At 45.2% G+C, this 25,935-nt stretch overlaps 1 protein-coding gene across 15 annotated transcripts in view; it reads left to right on the top strand.

The window, feature by feature from the left end:
• Positions 1 to 25,935, top strand: part of AOPEP (aminopeptidase O (putative)) — a 333,589-nt gene extending 307,654 nt beyond the window's left edge. For 2 of the 15 annotated variants that reach the window (XR_005656717.1, XR_005656719.1), the window contains exons 15-18: positions 19,239 to 19,325; positions 19,521 to 19,767; positions 21,157 to 21,300; positions 24,738 to 25,935. Coding sequence is in view for 6 of the 15 variants with exons in the window: in XM_039880463.1 (XP_039736397.1) it covers positions 7,503 to 7,769 (267 nt within the window). In the remaining 9 variants the exon portion in view is untranslated. The other 13 variants (XM_039880470.1, XM_039880468.1, XM_039880463.1 and 10 more) reach the window with 11 other exon arrangements.

The following is a 25,935-nucleotide window of genomic DNA, read 5'->3' as shown; positions in this document are numbered from 1 at the left end:
AGTGTAAAATTCACAGTGGATACTGAAGACGTGGTATAGTAAAAAAAAAAAAAAAAAAACAACAAAATAATTTCTTCTTACTAATTAAAATGTGAAAATGATATTGGGTTAAATAAAATACTATTAAAATTAATTTCGTAGTCATTAAAATAGAGTAAATGGAGAAAAGCTAATTATTAGATTAAAAGGTAAGATAGACAATGCTATACATTTTAAAGCCCCATAAATTCAAGAATTAATGGAAAAGCTTCAGAGAAGAGTTTTTTACCCACCTGAGCATAGATCACATGTGCAACTGTTGCTGTTTATTTCAGCTCTTATATTTTTGTTTATAGGAGTTTCCAAATACCAGCCTGTTATTTTTAATTAGTGTTTAAAAGATGTTTCTATTTATAGGCAGGAAGTTAAGTTTTAATCAGAGCTGGATACCACCAAAATGCCAGGCCCCTGTGAGGGGCAGTGGACAGTCAAAGGCGGGAGGATCAAAGCTGGCGCCGGGCACCTGTCACTCTGCCGAGAAACCATGGGGTGGTAGACCCTTTTTGCCCCGTCCTTTTGGCATAAAACACATCGTGTTCTTAACTTACAGCCCAGTTTAGTTGTTATATATAACCTCTTTAATATTTGAGAAGTATAACAAGTTTTAATTGGTGGTTCTTCATCGAACAAACTACACCGTGATGCTCAAAGCCAGGGCAGTCTCTTCAGCTTGGGTCTCTGGTGACAGGAGACTGGGACCTGAATATGGCTTTGCTCCATTTATACAACTAGCGTGGTCACTGTTCATACAGTTCACAAATACTCTGCCAGGCACTAGGGATACAGCAGTGGGCATGACAGGTGAGGGTCTCCCTGAGGAAGGACAGCTCATAAGTAAATGAATAAGACAATTTTAGGTAAGAGCTATGAAGAAGATAGACAAGTGAGGCTGGGGGAGTTGTCTGTAGATTAAGTATTCAGGAAAGGCCATGCAGACAAGGTGACATTCGAGCCAGGACGTAAGGACAAGTAGGAACTGACCATACAAAGCCAAGGGGCCGGGGTGACTTCCATAGAGAGGCAATAACGGCAAGTGCAAACGCGAGAGTATGGCATGTGCCAGGATAGGGGTCAGCAAACTTTTTCTGTAAAGGAACAGGTTGTTAATATTTCAGGCCATACGGTTTCTGTCACAACTATTCACCTTTGCTGTTGTAGCGTGAAAACTGCCATAGACAGCACGTGAGCAAACAGATCTGCCTGTACTCCAGTAAACCTGTTTATGGACCCTGTAACTTGAATTGCGTGTAATTATCTTGTCTCAAGATAATTCTTTTTGTTTTTGTTGTTGTTCCTTCTTCAAACTATTTAAAAAATACACGCCACTTCTAGCTGCGGGCTGATTTGGCCTGCCCCATCCAGAGTTTGTTGACCCCTGCACCGGGGTGGGCAGGGGCCAGACCAGGGAGGGCCTGGGTGCCATGCGCCCAGTGGGATTTCGTTCTAACAGTGTGCCTCCTTCCCTACTTTTGTCCTGGCTTGTAGTTAGTTATACTGACGGCTGATCTCACTGTAATGTTTCCTTGAAATGTCACTCAGAACCAGAAGAGCAGTAGGATTTTGGCCAACCGGGGTGTTTTCTAGAAACTTTATTAGTTAAGCGTGATTTATTTTGACACCAATTAGGAATTTAATTGAATTACCATCTGCCTTTATTTTAAGTGACAGAACATTTCATAGAAGAAAGAGTTGTTCTTTGGTGGGAAAAGTCTTAAGGATTCTGACTTTATTCTCAGTGCTTCTCCTTGACCTTAACAAATAAAGATAGTCTCTTTCAGTTGTTATCAGGGCTTTTAAATATTTAATAAATAGAAAGCATTTGAAAGCTGGCCAAAGATCCTGGAGTGTGGCAAGTTGTATGTGGAACATCCCTATGGGAAAACGTTCTAAAGGTATTTTCCTGGCAAGGAGCACTGTGAGTTATGGCCCTTATGCTCTCTGTTCAGGATGGTTGCCTCTGGCCCCTGGGACCATGGTGTTGAATTAGATGTCTGTGCGGAAAAACTTCAGCACAGAGCAGGGAGTGCTCATAACTTGAAAGGAGCCGGGGTGTGTTACCCATATTTCCAAGAGGTATAGAAAGGTTCCTTACTCTTTTTTGGACTGGTGTTTTTCCCATAGACCAGGGTTCCGCAACCTCTGGGCTGTGGACCGATAGCGGTCCGTGGCTTGTTAGAAACCAGGCTGCATGGCAGGAGCTGAGCGGCAGGCAGTGAGCGAGCAAGCGAAGCTTCATCTGTATTCGCAGCCGCTCCCCCAGCACTAGCATCACCACCTCAGCTCCACCTCGGATCATTCATCAGGCATTAGATTCTTATAGGAGCATCGATTCCTGGTGCCAAAAAGGTTGGAGACCGCTACCTTAGAGCATATACATATGTAAAGATTCCTTTTGAGAAGGCAAACCTGCTATCTCCATAGCTCATTTAAAGCCGTGATGTTGCTGCTTATGCCCCTGATTGTCCAATTCGCTGGAACTCCCTTGTTGGCAGAACCGGATATTCTTGACGCATTAGACCAAAAGAATCTCAGCTGCGTAAGAAGCCTATCCTAGCATGAATCAGGGGTCCTCCATTCAGTAGTTTGCTTTAGCTTCTTTTCTGTCATTTCCCCTTATCCCTTCCCTCCTTCCTTCTCTGTGGGCGGGTGGGCCAGTGCAGTTGCAGTGGGAAGTGTATTTGTAATGATTATCTTTATGTAGCTCAATTTGTGTCACTTGTGTTGCGTCTGTATTTTGGTTCTGTTCACAGACTGTCTCCTCTGTTGGTCAGGATTTCTGAGCATGGTTCCTAGTCTGATGTTGTTTGTCAGCTGTGTTTGCATGTCAGGGATGGTAGGTTACATGGCCCTCGTCCTTCATGTGCCTGCATCACATGTGGTGTGAATCCCCAGGTATGCTCTGGGGGAAAGGATACCACACGTTCAGAATCTTAAAGGAAAAATGCACCAGAACAAACACAGTAAGAAGCTGGGCAGAATAAAGCATGTCATCCTAAGCCATCTCAAGGGGGAATGTTTGCATTTCACAGCCTGAAAAATAACGCTGACTATAGGAGTAAACCATCTTTCACATCCTGAGTCAAAGACACTACTAACCATATGCTGCGTAATTTTAACCAGAACAAAAAATGAGCTGAAGGGAACCTTAGTTCATAGAAATACACTGCTTTCAGTTTTGAGCATACCAACTCAAAGAGCCCTAAAAGTTTAAAAATATGTTGGACGTCTGATTCTTGGAAAGATATTTTCTAAGATCTTTTTTTGAGTAATGAATTTCCTGCCCTCATTCACAGATCTCTTAAGCCTTAGAAATAGCTGCTCCGTGGTAGCGAGATAAAGACCCATGGAACTTGGCTCTGTGACCTTTCCCCCCAAGAGCCCACAAAACAACTTTATTTCTGTAGACTACAGTTGAGCACTTAAAAATTGGAGGCACACCTCAAGTGAATTTTTGGAAAATTCAGAAACAGCAACTCACTGTCTTATCTGTCGTAATTGGGAGTGGTGGACATTTGTCAGAAAAGTCCCCATGGTAGCATGCTCTGCTCTGCTGTTTCACCTGGTAGGCTGAACCAGAAAATTAACTTTCTAGGAGAGGCTGTTACCAGCATTGGTTCATCCTCACTGTATTTAGAGAAACCTGTTGGTTTAGCTTAGGAGGAAGAGGCCTTATAGGTTAGACTGGAGTGGGAAAGCGTGGGTATCATGTCCCTGTCTTCCCTCTAGCCCCCTTCCAGGAGTACCGCACCCTCATGGCTAACCCCATGTGAAGAGAAGAATGACACCTGTTTATGTGCATATGAGTGGCTCTTCCGTGTCTTGATCTCATGAAACACCCAAACCAACCACCTGGTATTGGCCCAGGCATTGACTTCACAATGAATGGACTTGGGTCCCAGGGTCCATTTTCCTCGTCTGCACAGCTGTGCGTGGACTGCTGGTTTCTCAACTTTTTGGCCACAGCCAGCTGTTAAAAAAAGTTTCATGATGCTATCTTTATGTTTAAATTTTCTATTTTCTATTTTGTTTTCTTAAAAATATCTGTCGTGGTACAATAAATTGAGTTTATAATACACATATGGTTGCAGCCCACAGTTTGAAAAATGATAGACAGTGTCACGGTCCTCGCTGGCTCTCCTGCTTCCTCCTTGTGGACTGTGACCAAGGTTCCTGCAACTCCATCTCCTCCGGATTAGAATGGAGCCATAAACCCCTTCTTCACAAGATTGTTAACGTGACATGAGAAAATGTTAGTGAGCATCCATGGTTTTAACGTAATTTCTATTCAGATAAGATTCATTATCTCATTTTGTGTGAAACAGTCAAGTTTTGTTATTTAGCCAATCTCTTTTAATTTGTCAGGACTGGCAGGGAGAAAGAGAGAAAAGTAGTATAATCTCCCCAGCTATTAGAAGGCCCTAAGCTTCCAGTCAAAGAATTCTTGATCTTGGCGGGGAGCTTCTTGGGTTTTGGGGTAGGAGGACCTTGCTCTAAATCAAGGCTTCTTAATCTTAGCACAACTGACATTTTGGACTAGATAGTTCTCTGTCGTGGGGGCTGCCCTGTGTATTATAGGATGTTTAGCATCCCAGGTCCTTACTATGAAATGACAGTATCAATCCTTGCCCCAGTTTTGATAATCAAAAATGTCTTCAGACATTGCCAAATGTCTCATGGAGGCAAAGCCACTCTGATTAAGAACCACTGGTCTAAAGCGGCAACTGATTCACAAAGGGCAATTGTTTCATCTCATCTAATAGTGCCTGACAACGGGTTACAGCATGTAGTGGGGTAGCTAGAAAGGTGGTTAGCAACATTGAGAGGCTGCCCTCTGCCAGCTTGTCTCTCCCAAGGCTCCAAAGAAGGTAACCTTGGGAGAGGTGAACACAGACTCTCTAAGAGGGAAGAAAAAGAAAGAATTGCAAACTAAAGTAGTAGTAGCAAGTAAATCTAAGGAAACAGATTAGTAAGTAAGGACAAACCTGTTTTACCACTAGTACACAGAGAGCCATGCCAGCAGCTGTCCGCATTCTGCTCTGAAAAGGACACTTTCAAGGTTGATTGCAAGTGGAAAAACATCTACCTTGCAGGCCTTTTCCCTCATCACTGCCTTTCTTCTGGCTCTGGCTGAAGAGCCCTTGAAAACCACATAAAATGGCCCCCTCCCATGATGGGCTTTACATGCAGAGAGGACATGGGTTTTAATACATTGTCGGTAAGAACTCATTGTTTGCTTGAAAACACCACAGCATTTATTTGAAGTCCAGAGGTGGAAGGTGTGATATCAGGAATGCAATGGTCTAACAGCTCTGATGCTCATTTTTAAATATAATTTGGGCCAAAAACAAAGTTTCTCTGAATTGAGAGCATTTTGTGATTAACAGACCTCTAGAGAGGCATATTTAAAAAGGTAGAGAATAAAGATTTAGCTACATATCATGTCTCTGAATTCTAAAATTGATCAGTAGCTGTGATTCTATCCCATTCCCTGTAATGCTAAAACTCCTTCCGTTCAGGGTGACCAGTGTTGGGGCTTTGTTCCCCATTCTCCCTTGGTTGCTTTTTGGTAATATTCTGGCTACAAAATAAACATCTCTGTTTTGTTTCCATCACAGAAGAGTTTAGAGGGGAGGTGAGGTATAATCTCTTGGGCCCCGGAGACCCTTCAGGAAGCTAACCAGTTTCTATTCAGGAGAATGCTGCGTACAGAATTTGGTGCCTCCATCCTCTTTGGTCCACCTAGATGTGGAATCGAAGCAGCGTAGAAGCAGAACCCAGCCTCACTGACGTCAGGGCCCATAATCGTAGTGTGTGAGAGTAGCCTGCGGGACGAGAGGACTGTGTAAGGACACGAGGCCCAAACATAGGAAAGGTGCCAGAGTACCGCCCCGTCTCAGTGCTGCCCCAGCGGCCGGTGCCTCTTACTCTTCCTCCTCCCGCTGTCCTGGAGGCTGCCCCGGGTACATGCACGTCATCACCTGGTACTGTCAGGCACTGTCGTGGAGCCCACAGGCAGATTTTCAGATTGGACATCAAAAGGAACCATTGTGGAGTGTCAGTGGTGTATGGCGGTTAGCGAAGTGGTTCTTCAGGATAAGATAAAAGGGGCCAGATGGGATGGGAGCTTCCGGAAAGGCAGTTTGACACGTGCCATATTCAGTATGCAGTCGTTTGTCACAATTTCTTTGCAGGGACAGGGGTCTGGCTTGTTGGCCCCTTGACATGGTCAGGCTCAGGTTACAATCAGAGGTCAAATGCTGATGAATCTGAACTTTAGGATGAAAGTTATAAATAGTGTGACTTAATAATCATTTTTTAAAAAGCCAAGACAGCACTTGTGAGGGGCCCAGCTGTCCCTTTAACACAGCATTGTAATACCTTTCCTAGAGTTTGAAAGCTCGCTGGGTTATGGATTGAAAAAATGGAATATTTTTCTTTAGTTGCTTTTGTCTTTATCTGTCTTTTAAAACCATGTGCCTTTAATGATGTGGGAAAGAACAGAGCTCTTATATAATTCTTTAGTTATATTTGTGTATTCTTTGTTTTATTCGGTTTATGAAACAATGTTTTAGAACATCTTCAGAATCAGGAAGATACCTCTAGGTGTTTCTTTCTTGGAGCTTGCTCTGTTATTCAGTCCAGCGCCCCCAGAACTATTCCTTGGAACCCTTGCAACAAGTCAAGTCTCCCCTGCTATATTGTGGTGAAGGGATTTTTCAAAAGCTGATCTAAAACGACAAAATAAAAAACTCTCATCTTTCAGATCAGTATTCCTCTCTTGTTCCTCTCGTTTCCATAGGCCAGGGATTGTTCATTTACCTTGAATTGCTACAGCATGTTGGGGCTGGTTAGATATTTGTTAAATAATGAAGATAAAGAAGAAAACGAGCCACTGATGGCAATATCTGCCTGATTTTTCTTAAAAGACTCTTTCAAAGAAACAATTGTAATTCATTCATAATACTTAGAATTTGTAAATAAAAGGAAAAGAGCATTTAATATGTGGTTCAGCCAGACTTTATTAGAAAAGCTCCTGGTTGCTTATTGTTCTTTGCTGTTTGCTTCTGCCACTGTACCACTGTACTCAGCAGCAGGTCCTGTTGGATAGAGGCTTTAAGGGGCCTTATCTACTCTGACTGTATCTGTTCCCCCATCCTTCCCTCCTCCCCCACCGTCCTGTACAGATGTTCTCGAGATGGAGAGATATACACATTTTTCTGGGGTTATAAATCACTTTGCCCCGATGCTCTTCTTTGTGTATAGCCGCAAATGCAGCTACATCTCATGTTCATTGTGTCTTAACGGTCTCAAGGGTGAAATCAACACGTGGTGTTTTATTGGTACTTCTGGCTTTTTTATACTTCCCGTCAGTAGTTTACATATTTCTGTATTAGATTTCTGCACGAAAATCCATGCCGAGAAAGCATACAGTTGTCAGTGAACACTGCCATTTTCTTTCACAGGTGCACACCGGACCATATTCCCGTGCGACGTGTGTTTTACATGCCCTGAAACAGAGGTCTCATTTTTCCAAAGTACTCAAATGTCTTCCCAGATGGTTCTTTTCCCTCCAGTGCCTTTTCCTGTCCACCTTTCTCAGCCGTCTAGTTTCACGCACTCCAGGATTTGAGAGTTCAGTTTGTCAGGCCTTGGAGCTGTGGAGCCCGCAAACTGCACATAGGATAAGCTCTTCCTGCAGTGTTTGCCAGCAGCTGGAGGGTGGTCCCTGAGCCTGCCCTGCAGGGAGAGGACAGCACTCTGGAGATCCCACATGTTCCCTGGTAGTTCGTGCCTCTTACATTGGAATGTTTGTGCTGGTGCCTGATAGCAAAGAGAAAGCAATTAGACTGGATTCAAATTGTTTAAAAAATGAAAAGACACCTATTCGTGTGCAAATGATGGTATTTTGTGTGTATGTCAGGGTATGAAATTTTAAGGGGTCAACTGAACTTACAAGGTGGCACTATAAATGAATTTTAAGCTACTTGGTCTGCATGTTGCTTTGCTGCAGCCTTGAAACACTTGGAACTATGTGCCATAGACCAGCTGGTCCCCGCCCATCTTGGGTAGAAGCAGACGCCCAGGCCTAGCACAAGAATTCTGTGGGCACTGGAGGACCAGCCAGCCAGCGAGCAGTGGCCGAGTCAGCTCAGCTGCCAGGACACCAGGTAGTGTCCTTAGGAGTGGCCTATGTAAAATAGTACCCTTTCGCTCAAACAGTTTTTCCCAGCCTGACTCGTGAGTTGATTTTAGTAACCTTTATGGGAAATAATTCATCCACTTTGTACAGTTCACTCATTTAAAGTGTACAGTTCAAGGATTTTTAGTATATTCACAGTTGTACCATCACCACAGTCAGTTGTAGAATATTTGCATCATCCCCAGAAGAAACCTTGTATTAGCTCTCACTCCCATCTCTCCCCTGCCCCAGCCTAGGCACCCACGCTAATCTTCTTGCCTCAGTAGATTTGCCTGTTCTGGACTTTCATGTAAATGGAATTGTGACTGGCTGCTTTTCACTTAGCATATTGTGTTCAGGAATCATCCATGTTTCAGCATGTACCAGTACTTCTTTTTTTTTTAAATCACCAAATATTTTCAATTGTATTAAGTACACAGCATCTGCTTGTTCATTCACCAGTTGATGGATGTTTGGGTTGTTTCTACTTTTTGGCTATTATGTATAATGCTGGTATGAACACATGGGTGTACATGTTTTTGTGTAGATGTATGTTTTCACTTCTGTTGGGCCCGTATCTTGGAGTGGAATTGCTGGGTCATACGATAACTATTTAACCTTTTGAGGAACTGCCAGATTGCTTTTACAGAGTTAGTGTACCATTTTTCCATTCTCCCCAGGAATGTCTGAGGGTTCCAGTTTTTCTTCATCCTCGCTAACACTTGTTACTGTCTTTTATTTTAGCCATCCTATTGGGTGTGAAGGACTATCTCATGATTTTGATTTTCTTTTCCCTAATAACATCATCTTGAACATTTTTTTATTGTCCATTTGTACATCTTTGGAGAAATGCGTAGTCAGATGTTTTGCTCATTTTTAGATTGATTTATTTATCTTTATTATTGAGGTATAGTCATTTATATATTTCAGATACAAGTCCTTTATCAAGTATATAACTTGTAAAAGCATTCTTTTCACTTTCTTGATGGTGTCCTTTGAAGCACAAAAGTTTTAATTTTGATAAAATCCAGTTTATCTTATTTTTTTCTTTTTTTGCTTGTGCTTTTGGTATCATCTAGGAAGCCATTGCCTAATTCAAGCTCTGGAACATTTACATCTATGTCTTCTCCAAGTGTTTTATAGTTTTAGTTCTTAAATTGAAGTCTTGGGTTTATTTTTAAAAGTCCATTTCTCTAACTCCCGTAGGGAAGGAAATTGGGAGAAATAGCCATTAAGAAGAGAGAAGAAGAGAGGGTACGATTTTTCATGGAACACATGGCATGGCTAGAAACTGGGCTTAGGACACCCTGCCCAGTAACATGTGTCTTTTCCTCCTTCAGGTCTCAATTCACATGGCCCCTTCTTAGGGAGTCTTCTGACCACATCTCCGGCCCATCCCCACTTCCCTCGTTGCACCGTTATGTCCGACTATATCATTTATCACCAACATAGCAGTCTGCACTTGCTGGCTTACTGAATTTTCCTTAGACTTTCTACTTAACTATAAGCTCCAAGTAGGCTTGTCTGGTTTATTCACCACTTTCACCTCAATACCTAGTACCTTTTTTTTTTTTTTTTTTTTTGGAGAATGACTTTTCCTTGATCTCAGGTGTTCTGTAATAGCAGGCACTGGTGTCTGACACGGCAGGGTGATTGGAATAACTAAGGCCGTGGTGAAACCGCCTCAGGAGAGAGCGAGCCCTTTTGCCAGACTTGGCGAGGCCCTCCACAGTTGAGTCCACCTCTGAGGAGAGTGAGAGAAGGCACTGGTGTCCCTTCTGAGATTATCGGCTGAGGTAACCCATGGTCACTTTTCTGCCAACAATAAAAATCCTTTTTTAAGCAAAAAGTCCTTTTTCAGCAAAGGCCGTGTGTCACCTGTTAACAAAACGAAGAACAAATGTGGAGTGCATTATTTCCTAGTTACAGAATCACATATTGGTGTATTGCCATTTGGAGCATAGTTTTGATAGGGAAGGGTATCAAACTGTGCTGTATTTCAAGGCAGACGCAGCATGGGTTCCCGAGTTTTCCTTTTTGGAGCCAACTGCGTGTAATAGAATTAATGTCACTAAATAAAATTATACCTCCATTGGAGAAGGAAGAAAGGTTAGAATTTGCCATTTGTGGTGACGTGTCATCACATTTGACCCTCGCTGTCACTCCCCATGCACATGTCAAGTGTGATGATCCTGATAGCAGTTTCAGAAGACCCTGTTTTGCGTGCTGCTGCGGCTCTGGTTATAACTGGTTAAAACCGGTTATGAACAGTTAACATATAGACAAGAGCTTTAGTTACTGACTGGAACAAGGTTAGTAAGAGCCCCTGAAAAAGAGCCTAGGGCCTCTGATGCCTCATTTGTAGTCTTAACCCCTGGCCTAGGGATTTATTGACCTGGCTTTGTGACAGCAAATAGAGTAACTTTTAATTTCCTGTACTTAAAAAGAAATATGTTAAGATCGCAGTCCTTTGAGTAAGGTGAGAAAGAAAATGAGAAGTGCTAGAATCAAAATACAAATGTTGGGAATCTTCATGTGACAACCACAAAATTGATGATTATTTTTATTTTTTCAGGAGAATGAACAGATAAGACATACGGGTGCATCGAAGATGCCCCTAAACACAATGCTTTCTGGAAGTGCGGCCTGTCTTGGCACTGCCTTCCCACTCCTGGGCTGCCAGGCAGGCTCCCTTACCAGCAGTAAACCCACTTTTAAAGCAAAGTTAAATCTAATTTAAGAACACAAATTGAAAAAGCAGGTTTGTTTATTGCAGTGTTAGACTTATTAACTCACAAAAGCCATGAGCCTTGGTCTTTCTGTTTACAGATATAAAATGGAACTCTAAATGAGCTTTAATGGGCTTCTCAGATCATGTTCCCTGGACAGATTTCTTTCCCCTTCAACAGTAAATTTTGAAATCAAAAGGACTGAAAAGAAAGGGGAGTGCTTCCTGTCATAAATAGGATGGGTGGCATTCTTCAAAGCATTTTACAGCTTCCAACTGTGCATTATAATTTCAGAGTAGCCGAAAAGCATTCTGAGTTTTTTTAAGGAGTACATTCATTCAGAAACATTTATCAAGCACGTGCTAGGCACCAGGCATCGAGATAGGGCCAGGAGATGGTCTAAAGGTGCCCAGGCCCCTGCTTTCACCAAGCTTTCGTTTTAGTGTAAATAAATACATGAACAAGCGAACAAGGAAACGCGAGTGTCCGAGAGCACTGTGAGTTGGAGAGATTGCAAGACACTGTGAAAGAGCGACCGATGGTGTAACGGGGAGGGGCCGATGAACTCTGGGCAGAAGAGGTGAGTTAAGTGGTGCTGACCTGTTAGATCATTCGACTAAATGTGGGTGTGGGAGATGAGGTGCGGCCACAGCGGTGCCATCTAGTGTGACCGAAGACACACTTGTCCCCTTTGTCTGCCGGCCCCTCACAGCCTTCTTCTAAAGGCGGTTAACACAGTTTGGGACTTCCTGAGACATGCTTAAGACTTTCTGGCAGCATCAGAGTGATGGAGTGGATGGAGCTCTAGTATATTAACAGAAGGGAATACCTTGTCGTGAGTTTTTAAGTGAAGGAATGTAGGCTGCACTAAGCTAGTGAATCCAACAGTGGTAAGTGGAGAGATGGTAGCACACAATATATCCACACTGACTGCTGCCGTTGTAAAGATCAGAAGTGAATTTGACCGAATGGCTAGGATTTCACATTCATCGTGTTATCTATTTGTGCAGAGTTATCTGTTTATAATTTTGAAACATTTAAAAATAAAGCAAAGGAAGCAGCTAGAAGCAGCTACCTACAAGAGCCATAGATGCTTTTCAGGCATGGCAGTGAGTATACACCAAACCAGACCCTGGCTCCAGGATCGCGGTGACAGAAGCAACACGGTTGATTCACTCTCTGTGACTTTGACTGTCTCATATACTTTGTTGATGGCACAGTGGCTACCAGAACAAAGTTGGGAATATTAGCTATTAGAAGTTATTAGGACTAATTTATTGTCTTATGCCTATAGCAGTATCTGCTCAGCCTCTGCGATTCCATTTATCCTGCAGGCACAGTAATGCTTTCGTAAGATGCTAGTTTTCAAACTCCACCTCCAAGGAAGGAGTTTACTATTTAACACTGTTTTTTACCTGACATGAATATTTCAACTGCTAGAAGAACCCACTGACATTCTTCTCTTTAGTCTGTCTTTGTATACTGGAGTTCCAGCTTAGATTCTTATTAAAAGTTAGAAGAATTATGTTCAAGAAAAGTTTGAAAACCACTTTGGAAAATTATTTTATTAGATAATAAGCAGGCTATGGGGCGCATTCCCATATAAGAATTTTTATTTCTTAGAAGTAGTTTAACAGAAAACAATCTAAAGTTGAAATTAGAAAAAATTGAGATAAAATTTTTTATAAAAGAGTATTGGGAATTGTAAAATGTTAATAAATATGGGATTTGAAGTATGTAGTGATTCACAGAGGTATGTCGTCTTGTCATGGATTGATTGAATCGGAGCGAGCTGACTTAGGAGTTACTCTTCTTAAAGGCTATGTCTCACTGTCAGGGTCACTACCCACACGCGGCACCTTATATCTGCATTTGTGCTGGGCTCGTAGGCCTGGGAGATGCTCTGCCTCAGCAGAAGGAATGCCAGAGCGGGTTTGCATGTGCAGAAAGAATTTAATCCATAGAGAAAGGGATAGGATTTGAAGGCCCCGAATTCAGTAACGCTCTTGTGTGTTCCTGCCAGCACAAGGCTGAAACTGGCCAGAACCAGCCATGAGGTTCTGCGACATCATGCTGGTAGATTCGGGGTGTTAAAATTTCCTGGCGTACCACTGCCTGTGCCTCTGGAAGCCTAGTGCAAGGCCCCTACGATAGAGCAAGGGCCAGTGAACTAGAGCTGAGGCAGTCCACCCTATAGCCTGTTTTTGTAAATGAAGTTTTATCTGAAGACTGCATGCTTCATGCTCGTTCACATATTGTCTAGGGCTGCTTTTGTGATATGATGCCAAAGACTGAAAAGCCAAAACTGTTCACTCTCTGGCCTTTGACAGAAAACATTTGCTGACTCCATTCTAGAGTCTAGTAGGCAATGGGTTCCAGATCCATTAAAATATCTCAGGACGAGAAGAGATTGAGGTAGGGAGTAGGGTCGTCCTTTAACAATTTTCCTCTCCCATTTCCAGGATAGAACATTTAATGCGAGGGAGGCCCAGCATGTTCTGCTTAAGGTCATAGTTATACCACGGAGGTACCTGTCAGGACACAGGACTTGTCCTCTGAATCTGAGACATGGTTTGTGAATACAGAGACCCTAAGGGCAGTTGCCATTTTTCAGGCACTGGTGGAAATCAGAGAAGAGGCTTCATTCATTTTGTACTGTGTATTTCTGAGCCAGAAGTCAGCTCAGCCGAGCCTTTTAGGTAGCGAGAACTTTCTTGAAATGGCAGAGGTGCCGTGCAACTGGGGCTGATGCTGGCGCAAGGCCGAGCCATCTGTCTTTACAAATTCCCAGGCCTCTGGGACCTTCCTTGGTGGCACCCCCTGCTTCCTGTGCTCTGCTGGGAATCTGAGACTCAGTCCAGCCCTCCTGCCCCCCGAGCCTGGCCCTGCCCTGTCAGTGCCTTTTTTCCGCACATACTCTGCCTCACACATGTGCAGGGCCACCCTCAGCCAGCAGCAGTCACCCGACAGCCACCTTGCTCTGTCATTTCACCAGTTAACAAACACTTCTTGGAATTAATACTCCCAAGGTTTTTACAAATTTAGTAAATAATGAATTTCGAAGTAGCCAAAGCCAGAAACATGCTACTCCTGCAAGCACTTACTATATGGGAATCACTATCCTAGCACTTGCCTGGGTGTCCTCGGTGGGTTCCCGTTGCAGCCCAGAGGGGCTGAAGCTCTTCCGACCCCCCATCCTAGGGAGGGGAGCGGGATCAGGGAAGAGTGTTTAGAGCAGCGAGCCGAACTTACAGGCCCAGTGAGTGACAGACCCAGGCCTTTAGTTTGGGATATCCAAACACAGTCGGTCATGAAATCAGTTTAGTAGGTCACCAACCAGCATTAAAAAAAGAAAAGAAAATATCAATGCGTTGAGTATAGTGAGAGAAAGTATAAAAAAAAGAAACTTTGGTTTCTGTGTGTGTACACATGTGCATGTTGAATGCGTATGTGTGTTGGCTGCTGCGAATGTGTTTGGAATAAATGAGCCACCAGCCTTAGAGCCAGAGCCCTGTGTTTTTGTGTTCTGCAAAATACCTTTTGGATACCCAGGCCCCCCATGTCTGCTCAGGTCTCCCCAGTGGCTAACACCTGTTACCATAGACACACACTATTCTCCTGGTGGAATCCATACTGTGGATTGGAGGCCCACCATCCAGGAGCAGTTATATGGTTCATTGGAGGGTTTTTATTCTGTCATTAAATGTGGGTCTGACATGAATTGGCTTCTGCATACCTACGCTTTATTCTCCCCATCCCCAATTCTAAGACCCTCCCATCTGTACCCATCCCCAAAGAACCTGTCATATTCTTGGGCACTCTTGGGAGAGCACTGATGTCTGTGCACTCATCACTTTCTGTTTGTGGAGGCTTCAGAAACCTGCAGACTTCTAGAATCCATCTGCAGTGATGTGACCCAGCACCGCTCTGTTAAAACCCACGTATGCACTGAGGGCAGCACCCACATCATTTTTCTGCTCAGTGTCCTTCGAGCAGAACGCTTTGTTAAAACAGAATTCCAAAGTGATTTTTATTAGACCAAAGTAGTTAGAAGTGCACACCTGTACCTGCACATTGTATATCACAATTTCATTGTGACTTTGTGGGAAGAATTGGGGACCTAAATTCCCTTTGTTCTTCTTCTTACCTTATTTGTGCCAGACACTGTGCTAATCATTCACACATGGTATGGAATCCTCAGCACTGCTGTGTGCGGTGGGGACACGTGTCCTGGCCCTGACTGGCAGGGAGTGGGGCTGGGTCCAGCTGCTGTTTGCCCTGAAGACTCAGTGAAGAAAAGCTGGGCGCGTGCTCAGGAAGCAAGCAGGCTCTGCCCCTCACCACAGCTCTGCTCTTCCCACTCCTGCACGGCCTGCTTCTGATTTTCTCCAGCTTTTTTACTCTCTTCCTGCCCTCCTGCCTCCATCTGCCCCTCGTCTCTCCCTGCCTCCTTCCCCTTTCTTGTCCTTGCCCCTTATTTCTTGTCTGCCCAACCTGACCGTGTTGGTGGTGTTCAGCTAACATGTTTGCTGACTCCAGGCTTCCAGTGATTTCTAGCATGAGTTTAGAGTGACTTTGTGAATTTGAGCCATTGAAAAGTCATTAAATCTTTTCATCTCTATTGAGACACAGTTGAAGTATAAGAAAATATGAATATTTCAAGTGTGACTGATAAGTCACGGGCTGTGTGTGCACGCACGAGGCGACGGAACTGGACGAACAGAGCCAAGGAGCCGCAGATGGAGTGAAGGCTTGTTGTGGATGTGTGCGGCGTTTTGTTTTGTTTTGTTTTTAATCTCACTGGAAGTTAAAAGACAAGGTGACCACTACCCCCATTAATTAACCTGTTGGAAAATAAAGAAGAGCAAAATTTGCCGAACAGGCAGCTCTCTTTTGAGAGATCTGCTTCTGAATCTTTTGGCTCGTGCTCCCCCGGCACAGAGAACTCCACTTTCCTCCACTGCCAGCGGAGAAAGGAGCTTGATACAAGGATGTGACAGATTGTCAAGAATTTTTTTAAGTTTCTCAGTGACCTGGAGAAAGGGGCTGTTCCATTAGTGCCCACTATGGAAATACTGCTGAAGAAAATTGAGGCAAATGTCACTTTGCTGCTGCTTTTCAGGAAGACCCCGGTTCCATATGATGGCAAGTGGTTAAGGAGATTTCAAAGGTGATAAAAACAATTTAGGGGATAAAAAAAATAGGGATTCTCTTTGTTTCTCAGAGAACTGCTAAGAGAAGTGAAAACGCTGCGCTGGAGCAAGAAATATCTGTTGGGCCCTCAGCCTCACACAGCATCTCTGATGTCTTTTAAACATCCTGTCATTAAAATATTGAAATGAGTTGAGCTCTTTTGCAATGAAAAGGGTTGTTGTTTTTTTCTGCTCATCGTGGAGTGGGGAGAGGGAGGTTGGTCTGTACTTCCTGGATGCCATGTCAGCCTTCAGGGGTCAGAAGACTAGATCTCTTATTAATCGTGACAATAAACTATTTTTAACAGTAAGAGAAATGGAAATGCTGACTTCATATCGATTGTGAAAGAGCCTCTTTCACTAGGCTGTCTCTGGGCCTTCTTCCAGTCACGGTGGGACCGCCCTGCCTCCTGCCCACCCCTCTGGGGGCCTTATCCTACTAGGAAATATGCTTTGTTATTTCTGTATGCGTGAATAAGATGAAGGAAAGCACAGGAAGGAAAAATGACCAGCTAAACCCTCCATTCTCAAAGTCAAATCTGAAAAATAAACTTGCCCCCAAATTTTAGAGTGACAAACAGCAGTCATTGTCAGAGGCATGGTGTGCTCAGGTCACATAAATCTAAGTCGTTCAAACATTCCGAAGCTGACAGTTTTTCCATACGTGACCACACTAAAAGTTGGTGCAAAGACTGTTCGCAGTGTGCAGTTGTGAAGAGTGAGACTCTGCTCCGAGGGCCCAGAGCAGGTGGCAGAGCAGCATCCCTGGTCTCCTGACTGTCTCTCCTGTGTGGCGGCCCTCGGGGCTCACAAACAAGAGACACCTGTGGGGCATGGCCGGGGGCTGGTGGTGTCTGAGGCATTTAGATGACCGTGACTTGGGAGAAAACAAAAGGGGTAGGTAGAGGCACCCAAGGGAGCCATTTGGGTTTCTGCACTGCATGGCCTTTGGCACTAGGACCACAGCGCGGGAGTGGGGATCCGATTTTTCCAATGTCTTCCTCAGATTGGTGTGGTATGAGGAGCCGGCTTCTCTGAGCTCTTCACTTGTTCTTTCTGCTCATAATGTTTCAGGGGCCGCCCTTTCCCTTTTATGGTCTGCCGTTAATTTCTATTGATTGTATAGGAAAGAACATTTTATTGAAGATGGAAAGACTTTCGAGATCCGACCAGTCTGAGTGGCTTCTTCCCTTTTGTTGATGTGATGGTCTGAGGCTATTAGCTCATTTCCGTGCACCTCTGAAATTCCTTCAGGGATGTAAAAATTGATTGGGTGCTCTGTCCTTACAAGTGCAAAGGGCCTGGCTGCCCACAAGCAGAGGGCAGGGCCACCAGAGACCCCAAATCAACACCTGTCTGGGAGCTCACTCCAGCCTTGGGGAAGGATTCTTTCCAAAAGATTTGTTTCTTTCCTTCATTCCTAATTGTTGGCATATAAATCCATTTAGAGCAGATTACAGGAGAGATCTGGCCTGGTCACTGAGTAATGATATAATTTATAGGGGCCCCAACCAAAATGATGAAATTGCTTATATTTTACTGTTGCCACAAATGGAGTCCTTTAAAAGGTCTCCCTCTTTCAAAGGCAGTAAAAATAAAGAGTGATGGAAAGAGGCTATTTCAAACACACATAATCACTTCCATGTATGGCTGGTGTTGAACTGACAATGGAATATAAAATGGTAGGCTGCTAAAATGGGCGTAACTGAGAGGGCTTTGACGCAAGTAGAAAATGGCCTGAAACTGCATTCTGAAAACCAAATTCAGGTAGAATTTCCATGTAAAAAGAATGTGTCTCAAGTGTCAAGAGATGCTGGGAGCTCTGCCTCTATCATCAGAGGCAAGCAGTGCTGGGATCAGACTTCCATTTTGTCTATAGGGGTATTTGTGTGTATGTGTGGGGCGGGTGTTCCTGGCAAATAACTGCTGGTAAACCTTCAGTAAAGTGTATCTTCACTGAACAGCATCCAGATTTAGCTGGCCTATTTTTAGTATGTTGTACAAACCTGCAGCAGGAGCTCCTTGCATCAAGGCGGTCTTCCTTCCCCCTCTGGCAGACACCCCAAAATGCCTCAGAAGGCACACTTTGCGTCTTCTCAGGAATGTGAAAAGCAGTGTTTTTCTGCTTTACTTTGTTTATTGTTAAAATGGACAGCATCGAACCATACTGGTTATTTCAGGAAGTTAAGTAGTTACGGTCGGAAACCTTCACTGACAGCAAACTGTAGGGCACAGCACCAGCTGCCTTAGGATGCGCATTTAATTTCCCAGTTACATTTTGTGTTTACCTTTATCTTTCAAATTTGGGTTGAAAAACACCAGAACAGCTAGCTGAAATATGCACTTTTCTCCCCTAAAGTTGACTAACAATCCTCCTGTTATAAAGGAACTTTGTAAAAGAAAACTGAAACGAAACTTAAAAATTAAAAGTGTCAACATTGTTAATATACTTTAGAGAATACAGTAGCCCCCCCCTTATCTGTGGTTTCAGTTACTCACTGTCAACTGTAGTCTGAAAACATTAAATGGAAAATTCCAGAAATAAACAATTCTTAAGTTTTATATTGCGTGCTGTTATGAGTAGCATGATGAAATCTCACTCCATCCCACTCTGTCCCGCCCAGGGCATGACTCACCCCTTTGTCCGGTGCCTCCATGTTGTGTATGCTCCCCTCCCTTTAGTCACTAAGTAGCCGCCTCGGCGATCAGATCGACTGTCACAGTATCTCACAGTGCTTGTGTCCGGGTCATCCTCCTTTTACTTAATGATGGCCCAGAAGTACACAAGAGTAGTGATACTGAGAATTCGGATATGCCAAAGAGAAGCCATAAAGTACTTACTTTAAGTGCAAAGGTGAACGTTCTTGACCTAATAAGGAAAGGCAAAATAAACCCAGGTTGCTAAGGTCTGTGGCAAGAAGGAACCTTCTGTGAAATTGCGAAGGAGAAAGTTTTGCTTGCGGGGAATTGGAACGTATCCCCTGAGGATGAGGGGACCACTGTAACTTTTTCTAACACAGAAGCACTCGATCATTAAACTCATTTGGCTAAGAAAACCTACGAGTTTGTTGCTCACTGGATTTTCTCTCATTCCTTAAGGTTCGCCATCGGTGGTGTGAACTCATTGTTAAGCACAAATACACAGAAGCGTACAAAAATGTGGAGAGATTCCTTCAGGAGGATCAAGTAAGTTTCACTTTTCAGCTAACGGGGTTCTCTAAATGTTGTCCCCTGACTATCCCGTATACTTAACGCAGGGGCCAAGTCGCAGACCTCTTTTATAACAAATATTTAAACATTTTCCAGAGATTTTCAGGAAGTGGATAGGTGCTTACCTGCCCCACTCTTGATCTGATTTTCCCTCTCTCGGTGTCACTTTAGCACTGAGCCAAGCCCCTTCGAGGTGCCTTTGGTTTGACCTTGCTGTGGCCCACGGCTGTACCAAGCGAAACTCGCCGACAGCACAGCGCCGCCAAACCTCAGATCAAGGTTGTAGCTTGGTGCTGCCGTGTCTGTGTCTTCACTTGGCCCCGATCTAAAGTATGTGAAGAATTGACTGGGACAGCCCTGGTTGGCTTGAACAGTCTGGTCTGTGTCTGTGCCTGTCCCTGCCGGCCAGGCCCCTGTGGTGAGTGTCTTTCCTGTGAGAACTTTACTCAGTGTTCACCAGGGGAAAGCAGTCATCTTCCAAGGGGGCCTGCGGGAAGCATGTGCACGCGTGGCCGTTCGGGGATGTCCTCCTTGCCACCTCTGCACCTACCCACGCCTGTCCCAGCGTGGCTGTCGATGGCAGTGCATGTGCCATGGGTTCTGTCTGCTGCTGGAAGTCGGCCTGCAGCCCGTCCCCGTTGGCGGGACCACTGTGTGCCGTGAGCGAGCTCGCTGCCGAGCACTGTGGGCTGACAGAATGGAGCCGTGTTTCATTGGGGCGGAGAGTGGGGCGAGGGCAAACAAAAGGACTTTTGAAAGGGCCCAAGTATGGGGGGCTGCCAGCAAGTAAGGGCTCTGTATTCCCACAGAGGAAAATACATGACTTTGTACCAGAAGAAATGTCACATTTGCACAGGAGAGCAGGAGGTGTTTGGAAACATGGGAGGGAGTAAAAGGACAAAATGCAAGAGAAGCTTAAGATTTATTTGGAAAACCAAAATTAACTGCAATATACTTAGAACCATGGTCTTTGCCAAATAAGGGTGACCAGATCGCAGCCTTTTCAGGAAAGAATTTTTGAACTGCAACTAGACCAAGTTTTTGTCTTGCGCTATCTGTGAGATCCTTCTTTTAATTTGCTCTAACAGAATGTAATCCATGGCGTAATTAAGCTTGGAACGAGAGAAGGCAGAACCAAAGGGGTCTTTTGGTCTTCCAGAACATTTTTCCTACAGTTTTAACAACAGCCAGTTATGTAGATGTGAGTCTTTGCAGCGTTGTGTTTGAAACAGAAGGGCCAGTGTTCGCCGTCAGGGCGGGGTGGTTGAGGGAACACGGTCAGGCTGGGCTGGAGCGGCAGGCAGCTCTTCCCAGTGGCGCAGTGATCCTTCCCACCCGTGGCTGCCATGTGGCATGGCGGCCTTCATTTCCCAGCAACACCCAGGGACACACCTTGCTGGGGGAAGATCTGTGTCTTTGTGACACAGGCACAGCCCTTCGGTGCTCCCTTCAGCTGCACAGGCTTCTGTGGTGGTCGTTATCGGACCCCCTCTGTCTCTGTCCAGAGCGATCCTGACATGTTGTCACGGGAGAAATGTTCACTGTATCATCGCTTTGTCACCAGTGAAATCATTAGAGTTCTGTTGACGGAGCTGATAAGAATTCCTTGGAGTTTCAGTGAAAACTAGAAAGAGATGGGGATTGAAAACTTCAGGTTCCTAAAGTACAGCTGTTCAACTGTCTCTTCTCTTCTAGTCTTTGTAATTTCCAGACCAGCAAGTTTGTGTGAAACCAGCACAGACTATGCACGTGTGGATGCATGTTTTCTTTTTCTCACACCCTCTACCCACCCCGCTCCTCCCCGCAGGCCATGGGCGTGTATCTCTACGGGGAGCTGATGGTGAGCGAGGATGTCAGGCAGCAGCAGCTTGCCCGAAGCTGCTTTGAGCTGACCAAGGAGCAGATGGATAGATGCTCAGCTCAGGTGGTGGCCGAGATGTTATTTTAAGAGGTAATTCCCTCCTTTTCCTTTCTCCATTGTTTGCTTCTACCAGAGATTTCTCATAGGAGCCAAATCAGTAGTCAAATGGTGAGCCGAGAGCACCTACAGCATCAGTCCTCCGCTCCACCTCGGGTGGCCTTGTGGCTTTGGAGAGCAAGGTGCCGGCTGGCCTCATGAGGCTGAGTCTCTGCAGCACTCATCTGGTGAGTGGCCACCAGAAAGCAGAGGCGGCCCACCCCAGGCAGGACAACGCTCCTCGGCATTGTTTTGGCCAGTTCGGTTTTACTTGTAGGAACAAAAGTCAGAGGAGGAGAACATCTCGAGTTGGGTTAGAAGGTGACCTGGGAAGCCCCATGGAAGTGTTGACCCCTAGTCTTCGAGGTGAAGGCTGACACAGGGGCACATTACCAGGTTACTCCAAACCCTGAGCTACACGCAGACATTTTGTCCTCCTGGGCTCCACGAGAACTTGAGGTTCTTCAGGGTGTCCCCGCCTGCCTTAGGAGGCTGGCAGGAGGTCCTCCCGCCCCAGCGCCACACACGCCTCCACACCACATGTCTCAGGCTGGCTTGCAGTCTACCTTGCGCTGGAGCGGAAGTTCGCCTTGGCGTACATAGCAATGGAGGTCCTAAATTACTTACTGTGCTGCTTCTGTTAATTGCGCTTGTAATCGACCTGCTAGATTTACATCCTAGCAGTTAGGTTTTAAATGTAGGTTTCTGAGTTTTAAAAGTAATTTAGCAATGGTATATAAAGTTTTAATGTAGAACTGTGGAATTATAAGTGTATTTTTTGCTCTAACAATGATCATTTCTGTGTCTTCTCAGCTTTTCTGCAAAGTTTTACATGCTATAATAGGGTATGTCTAATTTTGTAATTTTTTTTTTAAGCTGAACATCAAATCTCAAGCTATTTTTCATGTTATGTAGCTTCTCTATGAATACAGTTCTATTGGATATTTAATATTTCGTGTTGGCCTTCTTAACCTCTTGTTGGACATTAGTTTGCTTCTAATATTTAACTCTAGAAAATCCATTTTTGTCTAGTATGTTTAAGTATCTTATTTATCTGAAAGAACTTTAGTACTGAGAAGAGAAAAAAAGTTTTTCTAAAGTATGATCCTGTTCTTCCAGAAGAGCCAAGGAACCACATGTGCCAGGAAGAGGAAGTAGTGGCACTAGTGGCAGTGATTGTCCCTCTCGTGGCGAGATAGCCGCGTGCGGACACTCCCCAGACCGCCCCCACCTCCCAGGCCAGCCCCAGGTCCTCATCACAGACGGGCCAGTTTAAAAAAACAGCTGTTACATAGCTACCTTGTTGCCAGCCTCACACAGTAATCAGTATGAATCATATGTCTCTTTAGATGTTTAATTTCATGGAGAGTTTGTGTTTCTTGAAGTCTGTGAAACTACGCTGAGCAGACCAGACAGCTCCGTCCCTGTGTTCCAAGTTGTGGGAACCACAGCGGGCACACAGCTCTCATGACTCGCGAGTTTTTTACCCCAGGCAGAGGACTGGTCCTGGTGACGAGTCCGCTGCTTTCTCCCCTCTCCTCTGAAATTGTTCTTCCTGTCCCTTCCAAGTGAACTGGGGGTCACGTGCATGCCCCCGATCCCCACTCCCACTTTCTCAGTGAAGATGAGTGACTTGTACTTCCAGCAGTTGGGGATCCTTCCCAGCCTGAGAGCCCCACCACCCGCACACACCCACACCCCTCAGACCACTTAGAATCTGTGCCCTAAGGGTTGAAGGCAAGGACAGCCGTCTCTTCACTAATTCTGCCACAGTCTAGTCGGTGCATTTTTCAGTGTCACATCCCAGAACTGCACTGGCATTTGTATGGTTATTTCTGAGTCCTTTGTTTAAAAAGTTATACCTCTGGGATGTAAAATAAATGAACAACAAGAGAATAAAACCCATTCGGTAGCACAGCAGGCCTGGAGCTGGTGTCATCGCCTCGTGTCCGAGGACCCCGGCGCATGCGGGTGGGCTGTGAGCGTGCAGGCACGGCGGCTCCAGAGTGCTCTGGCTGCTTGGGTTCCTGGCATGCTGATTTGTGACTTAAGATTAAAATCACATTGCCAGGGATTACCACGCAACCACGACCTTGGCTGCTCCTCCAGAAGCCATAGTCACTTTCTCTCTGCAGTTTGGAGAACAGGCGCATCGCGTAGCTCTTGTCTGGAAGCAGAAGAAGCCAGCAACCGTGGAAGACGCTCACCGGCCCTTTCATTAAGCCCAGCCGACGACCTCTCTGACGAGGTGCAGAGCTTAGCTGATTGGTGAACAGTGACTGGTTTCCGCTTTGTTCACAGTGGCTAAGTTCTGCACCTGAAGAGAAGGTGAGATGGGGACAGTTAAGTTGGAGCCACTGGGGCAGAGGCCACTGCTGAGTGGTCAGCTCAGGGGCCGAGCGCGATTCTGGAGGAGGAGAGACCTGCTCGGCCCCAAGGATGCACTTTCTCCTGTCGCGAATGCAAGGAATATACCAAAAGTCTACGGAACTATAAATCTACTAACTAGATTTCTCTCTGAAAGGTCAAATGTGTTGAAAGCTGCAAAAATATGAATCTTATAGAAAACTAAAACCAAACGCATCACAAAAGTCAAGTAAAACTATGTCAGCGGTCGATTGCATGTGAGTTGGGCCGGTCGCTTTTAAAGGAGAGCCTTGTTTCCTTCCCCAAGCACCGTGACTCTTTCTTATATTTGCAGCCCAGGTTTCTGTGTCTTCTGCAGCCCCCAGCGGACAACGACGAGCAGCTCCCAGCTGAGGCACTGCTTCTCCGGGCTGTCGATTGGACCCGCCCTCCGGTGCCTACTGAGCTGATATCAGTTCTCATTTTACACACTGGCTCAGTTCAGCAGGAACAGGAGTCGAGCCCTCGAGCAAAAAGCCTTCCTGTTTTTAAGTGCCCAGAGGCTCAGGAGCTGGGACTCCACTCACCGAAAGACAGGCCGCAGCGCCGGCCACCAGACCCCAGCGGCAGCCACGGCGTCCATCTGTATGTGGTCCTGTGTTGTGGATGTTGGTAGAATCGTAAGGCTCCTCAGGAAGGAGGTTCCACCCCTGAAGGCAGAATGCGCATAGCGCCGCACAGCGTGATGCGGGCAGTGCTCGCATCTGTCACAGTGTAGCTGAGACTGTCTGAAAGCAATTGGAGTGAATGCAGGTCTGAAACAGGCTCTCTCTTTTGTGTCTTGTCTTGTGAATGAGGCCTAAGTTACAGCGCTGGCTTTCACAGCCATGTGTGAGCAAGGCGAATGGCTGTGGTTCAGCTATAAACCCCATTTTCAGGGCTGTGAGATGTGGCCTGGGTCTCATCCTGTCCTCCACTCATAGTCCTCTCCCCACAGTGGAGGGCAGAGCCCCACAAAGGTACTCGTTTACAAGAATTCCTCTGTTGTGACCGGGCAATAAATTTTATTGCTGTTTCCTTTGCAGGAAAGATCACAGCGAGATTCTTTCTCATAATCTCCTCGTTGCCCTGATGGGACCAGGATTGCATTGACCCTGGACATCAAAGAAGGGATTACGGGGCTGCTAAAGCCATCAGTCGATAACGTCCGTCCGCATCTTGGTGCTTCTCTTTCCAGAGCTGCTCTCACCAGAGCACGTGTGAAAGGCCCATCCTCGTAAACGGTCTCCACAGGACCGTGGGCCCTTTGTCCCCACCCTGAACATGCCGCCTCGACACACTGACCCACAATTCGGTCTCGTCTGTGAGTTAAAGGCAATTCTTTCACACAAATAACTAAAGGTAGCTGAGACATCAGAAAAACCTGCTGAACTTTTTGCATCAGTCCCATCAGCATATGGCTACATTGGATATTTCTGTAATTCCAGAAAGTCACAGAGTTTCTATACACTGAGACCAGTGAACACCATTTGACGTTCTCCTCAGGGTCATTTCAGAAAGATTCTTCAGAATTATTTTGATTGATATGTCCATCATTTAGATTTTCTGCAAAATTTTAGTACCTTTTGATAAAAGTACAAGATCAGATCTAAGGTATATTAATAATAAAATGTACTGGGTTAGTATTTTTGTAAACTTGTTTGCTTCTGAATTTAATGGTTTTTTAAGTGGTTTAAAAGGCAGCCTCGCTATCCCGGAAGGCTGGTATCCCGGAGTGCGAGGGGCGCTCCTGCTCTGCACGGAGGCATAGGCAGCACCAGGGGGAGCGGGGGGCTGTCTATGCCAATGTCGCTTTTCCCACAAATGTTGGAAGTTGAAAAACAAAAAAAGGAAAACGGAAACTGAGCTTCCCGGTACCTGTCCAAAGGGCAGGGAGGTTTAAAATGCCTTGGGAAACCACAGCGGTCGGTGCTGTCACAATGGCATAGGCTGGGCTGCACGAGAATGAACTTGAACCCGTGTTGGCTCCACCTGGCTCTGGGGCCACGTTCACCTGACTGCATCTGGCCTACTCAGAGTGAAGTGTGGCTTTAACACATTCCTTCGTGCAAAGCTTCTGGTCCTCAGAATTATTTAGCGGTGACCGCCATTCTAGAAGGGTTTGCGCTGTGCTGTAATATGTGCTCTGCATGTGATTATGTGCTGTGTTTACCGAGTTGGTAAAACAATCAAAAGTTTCGAATTTGAATAAATATAAAAATGCTACTTTCTGTGAAGAATAAA

This window comes from Pteropus medius, unplaced genomic scaffold, assembly GCF_902729225.1.
Source record: "Pteropus medius unplaced genomic scaffold, Ma_sr-lr_union100, whole genome shotgun sequence".
Classification (NCBI taxonomy): Eukaryota; Metazoa; Chordata; class Mammalia; order Chiroptera; family Pteropodidae; genus Pteropus; species Pteropus medius.
Note: the sequence above shows the minus strand (reverse complement) of the source record. Positions and strands in the feature narration are given on the sequence as shown.